Here is a 10,655-nt window from a genome sequence, read left to right as displayed (position 1 = left end):
ATATATATATATATATATATATATATATATATATACATATACATATACAGATATATACATATATATATATATATACATACAGATATATACATATATATATATATACATACATATATATATACATATATATATACATATACATATATATATGCATACATATATATACACATATATACATATATATATATATATACATATACATACACACACGTACATATATATGTATATATATATATATGTGTGTGTGTGTGTGTGTGTGTGTGTGTGTGTGTATACGTATGTTTCACATTCAATAATAGCTTGATATTAATAAACATATTATTACACTTAGAACTTTTCCATTTTACATTATGAGTTCAAATCTACTCAAAGTCACTATTGCTTTTCACCCTTCCGGGGTCTATAAAATAAAGTACCAGTGAATTATCTTGTCAATTTAATCGGCTACCAAAATTGGGAAAACCTTTCCAAATGTGGTGGCAGAAGTGGTAGTAAACTAGGATATATTCAGATGTGGAGTGACATACTCTAATCATCTTTAAACATATTTTCATTGAAAGATGCATCATAGTATTGGGTGATCATTGCGTAAAACCTACTGTGTTGGTTGCATTATATTATTAGGTTGTAATTTGTGTCGTGTTTTTGTAGACAACAGAATCAAATTAAGTCAAATGATAATCTAAGCACAGCTCAACAGCAGTCTCCCACATTCTTGACGCTTCCATTGTGAGAAAGACAAAGGACATTTAAACAGAAGTGATAAATATGATATCATAGATTTAGAAATTAGTTTTCTTCCACGCCAGTCAACATAATTATATCAAATATAACGCTTGCTTATATTTTATATTGTTCTGAACAAATGTATTTACATCTGCCTTTAACAACAGGAAAAATACAATTTTTCAAATTTGTAAAGTGAAACACCTTTCTTAAAATGATAAAGCACAAATATAAAAATTTATTAGAAAACGATTCTTTTCACACAAATCGATGTCCATGGCCAAATCTTTGTAAAAAATTCCAATGAATAAATTTCATTGGTTTCTAACTTTGAAGATACATTTCAACATAGAGGCACCAAAAGACACAAAATAATGTTTAATTGCTACTAACACGTTTATTTATGTTTTTAAAAGCATTAATTTAGTAATATATCTAATACTTTACTAACTCCTCACATCCTAATTCTCATGGTGTTTTATGGCGATCTGTGCTACTCATGACACTTTTAGCTTAGCAATGAAAATTGCAGGTGACGTCACACAAAAGCGACATCAATACACGACCAATCACATACCGATGCAGGCAATGAATGTCTCACAACAGATTGAGCCACTAACTGATTCGTGTGACACATGTCAAATTTTAGTAGTAACTAGTCACACACACGCACACATACACGCAACGCGCGCGCGCGCGCACGCACACATATATACACATACACACGCACATACACACACATCATTAAGCACTTCAGTACAATAATTATATTTTATTTCATATCGTATGCAGTCATCCTTGACTGCAAATAAAAAAATTGTTCTTGTTATTTGGCTAGCTAGCAGAATTGTATACACACCGGACAAAATGCTTAGTGGCACTTTGCCCGTCTTCACATTCTGAGTTCAAATTCCGCTGTAATCAATTTAATTCCTCCCCCGAAATTGCTGGCCTTGTGCCAAAATTTGAAATTATTATTATTATTATTATTATTATTATTATTATTATCATTATTATTATTATTATTATTATTATTATTACTATTATTATTATTACGGAAGACGTCGCACAGTATCCAATATCCTGATGTTGATTAAAGAGATTGTGTTTACCGTGGGTTTGTACTGTCTGTCGAGACAGACAGTACTTTACACAATATGCTTAGAGTTCGAAGTAAAGCCGGTTTTTGCAATACACCTAGACTGTAGGGTTCCGAGGTATTTCTTCAAGTCGGGTGATATTGAACCCGATGCTCCGATAACAACAGAGATAATCTTTATGTTTGATTCTCGTAGCTGCCATATCTTGGCGATCTCAATTCTCAGGTCCCCATATTTATCAATCTCTTCTCTTTTTTTCATGATAGTATGTTGATCTCCTGACATTACCACCTCGATTATTAGGCATTCTTGTTTGTCCCGCCTAAATGTTACTATATCCTAAATGTTATTCATTATTATTATTATTGCAGTGATTTGGCAGAATCGTTAGCGCGCCGGACGAAATGTTCAGCAGTAGTTCGTATGTCTTTGTGTTGTGAGTTTAAATTCTATCGAGTTCGACTTTGATTTTCGTCCTTTCAGAGTGGATGAAATAAGTAGCAGTTGAGCACTGGTATTTATGGCCCTGTGTCAAAATTTGATACCATTATTATTATTATTATTGTTGTTGTTGTTGTTGTTGTTGCTGTTATTATTATCGTTGTCATTGTTTTCAATAATATTGTTATAATTAACATCATTATTACTATTCTCCTCCTTATCATCATCATTATTATCATTCTTTTTGCAGTGTGATCGGTGTCAGAAGGATGCCCCGAGTGAGCCTGCAGTAAAAATACAAGCGGCGCTCGACCCTTAGTTCAAGTCAATACATCATTCTATGTGTATATGTATCATTGTACGCGTATGTATGCATGTTATGTATGGAGATGATAGTTTTATTTTATATGGGGCCCCATATGCTGTGTTATGGTACATCTGCACTACTTAAACCATACTAAATTAAGTTCTGGTAAAATCTCTCCGGTGCCTCCTTCACTTGAAACCCTCTTCAAGCACATATTTTGATTAGTGGTTCATCGAACATTGTGTATGTACCTTATGTTATAATATAGTCGACAGAGATGACAATGTTACTTTTGGGTAATTGCTCCCAGAAAGGTTATAGGTGATAGAATATTAGTGCCAAGAAACAAATATTTCGAAACAATTAATTTTGTCCTTTTGCATTTGGAATTAAATGCCCAGTTATGATCAACTTTGTCTTTGACTCTTTTTAAGTTAATAAAGTAATGGAAATGCTCGGTTCAATTAACTCAACTACACCCTAATTTTTAAATTGTAATGCTGCTGTACTTGCATGAGAACTTAAAAATAGTGGCTGTATAGAATCGGGTGAGCATTAGACATGTCTGAGAGCATTTATCTATATTTATTTATGAGCTGAATTCATTTATGAACTGAATTATTTATGAACTGAATTTATCGGAATCAACAAAAAGGTATTCCCAGAAAGAAATTAGGTTCTTTACTTTAGTGGTTCTGCCAATGTCAACAACTTGATAACGAAGGAACCACATCCTGAATACATATGCTACTTGAAATAGCAGCCATATCTCCTTCAAATCACACACTTCCCTCTAAAAACAAAAGATAGAGAGAAAATATTGGTTGATGTAATCCTGGCGAAACAGTTATTCGAAAAGCTAGATGGTCACAGCCAGGACGTGCCTTACTGTAGGCCTGCTCGATCAAGCTTGACTAGATCAAAACAACAACTTGACAGTTTTAGTACTTCTATATGATATCAAACACTACAAGTAGTCATCTAGGAAATAACCCAAGTAACGAAAATAATTCGAGAATCCCAAAACTGCCAGGAACAACGATATGTTTTTTTACAAAAAATAATTACACTTTTCAAGTGAAGGATAGAGTGTATTCGAATATATTGATCGCCCATATCCAGCAGGTATCACAGTTTCAATGGAATTAGAAAAATGACAGTTTCTGTCAACCACAGAAAAATGGTGACTGGAAATATTTATGGAAAAGTGATTCTTTTCTTTGAAACATTCAAAGTGTTGGCAAAATCATGGTTGGCAAAATCATGGTTGAGGGTTGGCAAAATCATTACAACTTCGGGAAAAATGGTAGTATTTAATGTTCTGCATTCATATCTAATTGAGGTGGGTTTGACTTTCACACTTCTAGGGTCGATAAAATAAAATACCAGCGTTGTACTGGGTTGATATATTCGGCTACACTCTTAGCAAAAATTTGAGATCCTGTTCCTACGCTAGAAACTCATTCTATGTGATACACTTAGTGACTGGACATGTGAACAATATATAAACTGTGCAATGCAGAGTGCTAAAGTCCACAAGGATAGCCAGTGTATTTTTTATTTTCTTTATGATTAATCCAATGTACCTATCTGTCATTATTGCATAATCACGGGTCAGGCTTGACTAAGCAAACATATGAGCTATTTTAACTGTCTTTTTCTTATATCTAAGACTATTTTATCCGATGAAACCTTTCCTTCATAAGGCTATAGAATTAGATATTTGGTTGTTATTTCTAGCATATCGAGTGACCATGAAGAATCATTCTTGCTGACTTCTAGTGCGCGTATCTGTAAATAAGTATTGTGAATCGATACAACTGACCGATTTAAAAGTGTAAGCAGTGTGCAGTTGACGTATATTTTCTTAGCTTGTATTGTCACAGTTATAACTTACAAATAGTGTTCATGTTAGGAATACTGGACAGTTATAACTTAGGAATAGTGGACATGTTAATGCCTTCAGTGGTCGCTCCTTTCCCATAGTTCTACAGCTTATGAGACTAAAAACTACCACAATAATCTTTGAATATACTCACTGTCTTTATTATGACTGGTACAGTCGTCTGTAAGGTTCTTTACGAGTCGGAACTGTGGTAAAACAATCGATGGACTCATTACAACAGGGTTTTCATGCCACTGAAATTTCACTGTCTTCACCGAATATGTAACTGCAAATATACAAAATAATAAGTGTTATCTGTCATTATCAATGGATCACAGCTGAAATAATATAACGAAATACATGTATTTTAGCTCGGTGAGTTACATTTATTAATTGAAACACGTGCACTATTTTCATTCTATTCTGCATTAACTTTTACTTTCCTTCGAAAAGTGTAGACTAAACATTAATAGCTAATCTTGACCCTATGGGTATCAAACTGTTTGTAGAACCTATTTGTCTTTAGGGAATTCTGTGTAACTAGGGATCGAAAGCTCCTAGTCATATTTGTGGAGGCATGTAGATTGAATGGAGGATTTACGCAGATTGTTTTTCTCTAAGTTCACTATACATTAACTTCTCGGTGCAATCATGCTGCGCTACTGCCTTATTAAAACGGTGTGTGACTCTCTTTATACCGATAAATTAGAGATTATTTTGTCGATGTTTCTAACTAGAATTCTAATTATAGTATGTGTATTTGCTCTGGGGCATTACATTATGTGTTCAAATATCACTGAGGTCAAGTTTGCCTTTCTTCCTTTCGATGTCAGTAAAGTAAATTGCCGGTCAATTATTATGGTCGATTTAATCGACTGGTCCATTTCTCACCAAGTTTGGCTTTGTTCCTTTATAAGAAACAATTGTTGTAAAAATCGGTAATTGGTAGATTACCTGCAGCACAGAACACAACGTCTAGCGTTATTTATTTGGAGCCATTTACATTGTTCAAATTCGAGTATTGTCTGATCAAGTGCACTTGCATCAGTGGGATCGATTTTACTACATTTTATACACCCAGGTATCCTCTAAATACTTTTCGTAACACATTGTGTCAGTATAGTCCCTGATGGTCAATAAGTAAACCAATTATTATGGGCATTATTTGGTAAAAACGTGGTGGATGTCCCTCTGAATTTAGAGGTTTCCATTATTTTCCATAAGCCAAGATAGACTTTGATTTTCATTTATTTGAGTATCGATACATCGATACTAGAAATTTGGGCCATTGCGTTAAACCTATAAAACTTTATTGCTATAGATTGTTTGGTTATTCATATCACTAAAATTAAAATTTTACGAAAAAAACTGCTTTTAAAGAGTTTGTTAAATGGCTTTATTTTTTGAGATTGACTTCATTCCAAAAACGAAATGAAACACCATAAAATACCAAAAACAAATCTATAATAGATATTGCATTGAAGTATAAATACGTTTTTTGTTGGTATATTAGCAATATAATCTTAAGAAGTTAGGTAAATCTGACCAACCCCAATTACTATTACTACTACTGTGTCATAGTATTTCAGTATTAACTGAGGACAGCTGTAGGTCATAAAATATATTTCAGTAAGACAAACCTGTAACCAAGTTTCAGTCCATGGTTGGTGCCATTGGAAAGGCATTAATACCACCACTTTCCTGCACTACAAGCATACGGATCCAACGAAAGAGTGTTTATGTGATGGTTCTACTTGCAGGAAGTAGCAACCAAATCATTTTAACTTATTTCCATAATGTTAAAAAAAAAGGAATGATATATTAGACGATATAGTGAGAGCTATGTAAAAACACGGGATGATCACAAGCGGAACTCTTAGCAATGAGAGCGACTTCGAGCTAAAGAAGAACAGCGTCAACCAGAACCAGAATAAATACACATCTCATATTTCATTTCACCTATTTATAAAAATCATGTCTTTCATATTAAATTTTTTTTTTTAAATGTTGGGCTTTCAATTTAAATAATTAAACAACTGTGGTTTTATAACTTCACTAATGTAACGGTTACCGGAAAACTAGAATCAATGGCTTAAAGTAAATAATACTGTTTTTGAACAAATTTTTCTAATTTTTGAAGTGAAAAAGTTTCAGTAATTTATGGGGATGAAAAGGCCCTATTGATTATTTATAATGGTTTCCAAACATGGAAATAAGGACACAAAGATTGTGAGGGAAGGTATATGGTTGATAAAAGGGACTCCAGTACTTGACTTGTAATTCATTTTATCGATTCCAGAAAGATGAAAGGCATAGTACAGGCTTAATACTGTCGTACACACACACACACACACACTCTCTCTCTCTCTCTCTCTCCCTCTCTCCCTCTCCCTCTCTCCCTCTTCCTCTCTCCGTCTCCCTCTCTCCGTCTCCCTCTCTCCCTCCCCCTCTCTCTCTCTCTCTCACACACACACACATACACAATTCTTCAGAAGTCATCTTTGTCTTTTTTAAGTTAAAATGCCAATCAAATAAGTACTTTGCTCTGTGTAGTGGATATTTTTCCTTCGAAATAAGTAGCCTCATGCCGCAGTCCTTTTAAATGTCGACTAATAATGAATGATATTTTTGTTTAGTTTCATTTTCCCTTTAATCTAAATTAGACATCATTAATTATTATTTTCTTATTGATTAGGAACTAAAACACAATATTTTAGGGCCTCAGCGAGCAGTGAGCGGAATCTGTATCGTGCATGCCTTTCCATAGTGTATTTAGGACATTATCTCGCTTCAATAGTGAACCTCAATCAATTGTAATCATGACATTCATGATCTTGTTCCACGCGCCCTCTGAAATAAATACCAACAAATATAAAACATCAGCTTCATATTGACAATGTACTAGAATGTATTTCTTAAAGACGTTGTGGAACGGCTTATTGTAATGTTCAGACATTTCTGAAAATCATTACCTGCATAAATGTAATCAGTGGAACCAGAAATCGAAATTGCATCACAGGTTTGTCATACCAGATTTTTATATATTTGTTCTATATCGATATATATATATTGACGTTGTTTAGAAATGAGGAATCTATTTATTTTTAGTGGAACAATAAAATTAAGTATTGTCACATAAGTGTCACTATATTTAACTTTTAAATTTCCTATTACGCCTATAAGTAGAGCAAAATTTCATAAACTGAGAGTCAAGTTATCACTCTCCAGAATCTCATTTCTTTCTCCACTTTCTGTGGGTAATTAATGTACAATATTTTAGTTATAGAGATGCTCTGATGACATTAATTGCACTTAATTTATTTGAAGTAGCGAATTACCCATTAATGTCAGTTTCACCACATCACACTGCATATTAAAATCATTGAAATTTTAAATTTTCACGTTGAAGTGTTGCCTATATCTATAATTTAGATACATATAAATGCATTTTTTAAGAAATATAAACACATATGCAAAATATATCTGCCATTCTGTTTTCACATTTCCTTATAGGTAAATTGTTTGATAAAATTACTATATTGCACCTTTTAAAACAGAGGTAGAGGTAATGAGTCACGCAATCTGGAATTTTTACTCGTTAAAATACATGCAAACTCAAATAGTGAATGTGTGTCAAAATGGTAAATTTGACCATATGATTACTCGTGGTAAGTTTATATATAGGTATATTCTATAGAAGCACTGTTGAAAGGGTTTAATAGATAGGAAACCCAAATATTTGGTTTGTGATTCGAAATATCACTTAAGAGCTACAACTGCCTCTTAGATTAGCGAAAGTCAATATAAGAACAACAGTAACAACAAGAATTATAATAAACCACCATCATGTAACAATCACAAATTTAAACACAAGAACCTGAATGAAAAAAGGCTACAGGAGCTATACCAACAACAGAAGCACCACAGCAATCACTTGCACAACACAATACCACTCTTACAGTCTACAAACACATCAGCAATAAGATATCGATCTTGAGTAGACTGGGGAACATGCTCGGATGTCTTAGCACAGACGTGTCAACAAACTACAGATAAATAACGAAACTATATATATATATATAACGACGACCACTAAGTGGACTGTTAATATACTAGAAGATCCCATGTAATGTGTCTACTAAGACCAAATAGTTCTCAAATGAAATTCAGTGAAATACCAAACCGTATGCCGGCAAGACGGTGAAAATTACATAAATTAAAAAATATTATTCGTGTACTAGTTTCGAAATTAATATTCTCTTACCGAAAATATCTGTTTCTCGTCAGCACGACCTGTACGGAAGGTATAATTCTCAGAACTCTATACATGTATTTGAAGCCATTTGAGAACTATTAGGTCTTAGTAAACACGGTACATGTGATCTTCTTCTAGCACATTAACAGTCCACCTAGTGGTCGTCGTTATATATAAATATACATTAATTCCTTGAGATCTCAGATATCTTTTCTGAATTTCTCTTATTCTTTCAATGTGCTGGCATCCTGGTAATAAATCGATATTAATTAATATCTGATTTTTTACCCTATGTTTTAATTTGATTATATATATATATACACATACATATATGCATGTGTGCATACACGCGCATATAGATATACATACACATATATATATACATACACTATACATATACATACACATATACATACGTACAAACACACACGCACGCGCACGCACACACACACACACACACACATACACACACACACACACACACACACACACACACACATATATATATATATATATATATATATATACATACATATACGTATATATACAATATAAAGAAAACTGGAGAACACCATACATAGGAATGGAGCAACAAAATGAAACGCCGCGTGTGCAATTTGAATTAAGTCTGAAAATTAATAAGTAAATTGATTATCCTATGTATGTATTCTCCATTTTTCTTTATATTGTTAAAATTTGTTTCTCGTATATTGAAAATAATGGAAACCTCTATAGAGAAAACTGGAATTGAGACAACAGAAATATAAAATATAAAAGAATCAACGATAAACACTAATACATATACACATATAGAACTTCCAATATCGTTATTCGATAGAGAGCGAAACTGGTATACGCTTGGATAAAATTAATCCCAAGGAAAGAACAACCTCTTTCCATACAAATTTACATATATATGTACGTATATATACGTGGGTGTGCTGAAAAGTTCATCGGCTGACCACGATTCAATGGTCGAACTTGGCCAAATTTGTTTTATTTTTCGACATAGTCTCCTCTGCGGTCCTTACACTTCTTCCATCGGTGTTGCAGCGCTTCGATTCCCATAGTATAGAAGCTCTCATCCTGACCCTCAAAAAGAGTCCTCAACAGCAGAATAACTTCATTCCATTCCTGCTTCCCAGCCAAGTGTTTTGTCATGTTGGGGGAAACAGAAAATAGTTAGACGGTGCCAAATCAGGAGAATATGGAGGGTGATCAACCAGTCCAAAGCCACAGTCAAGCACATCAGCCATTACAACCACAGATTTGTGTGCTGGAGCATTGTCCTGGTGAAGCAGGTCACCCTTAATCTGATTAACAACAGTAATCCATCATCATATGGTGAACACAGTCGATGTTTCCTTGCGTGGTGGTTGCGGCAGGACGTCCGGACCTTGGGTGAACTTCAAGATTCTCCTTACCACTCTTGAATTCAGTTGCCCACTTTTGCACAGTTGATACAGCTGGAGCATCATTCCCTAATGTAGAAACCATTTCAGCATGAATGTCCTGAGGGGCTAACCAATTTTCTGCAGATATTTGATAACACTACGATTTTCACGAAATGTCTCTAGTACCACTTTTCCAAGTCCACAATTTTATATCAAATATGGGTTTAACAGGAAACAAAAAATGCATTCCAAGTTTAATTACTGTATGATAACTCCTTCTTAGCCAGCTTATAAAATTTTCAGCCCACCGTCGTGTATATACATATATGTACGTATACATACATATATACATATATACACATATACATACATATACATACATATATAAACATATACATACATATACATACATATATACATATATACATACATATACACATATATATACATATATACATACATATATACTTATATATATAGATACATATATATACATATATATGCATATACATATATATATATATATATATATATATATATATATATA

The 10,655-nt window shown here is 33.3% G+C and overlaps 1 protein-coding gene across 1 annotated transcript in view; it reads right to left on the bottom strand.

The window, feature by feature from the left end:
* LOC106870540 (glycine receptor subunit alpha-2) overlaps nt 1-10,655 on the bottom strand; it is a 305,943-nt gene that overhangs the window by 31,602 nt on the left and 263,686 nt on the right. Inside the window, exon 6 of the mRNA XM_052972406.1 lies at nt 4,614-4,745. Coding sequence (XP_052828366.1) covers nt 4,614-4,745 — 132 coding nt within the window. The remainder of the gene's footprint in view (nt 1-4,613; nt 4,746-10,655) is intronic.

The sequence above is a fragment of the Octopus bimaculoides genome, chromosome 13 (genome assembly GCF_001194135.2).
Source record: "Octopus bimaculoides isolate UCB-OBI-ISO-001 chromosome 13, ASM119413v2, whole genome shotgun sequence".
In the NCBI taxonomy this organism is placed as follows: domain Eukaryota; kingdom Metazoa; phylum Mollusca; class Cephalopoda; order Octopoda; family Octopodidae; genus Octopus; species Octopus bimaculoides.
The sequence above is the reverse complement of the archived record's forward strand: the minus strand, read 5'-3'. Positions and strand labels throughout refer to the sequence as shown.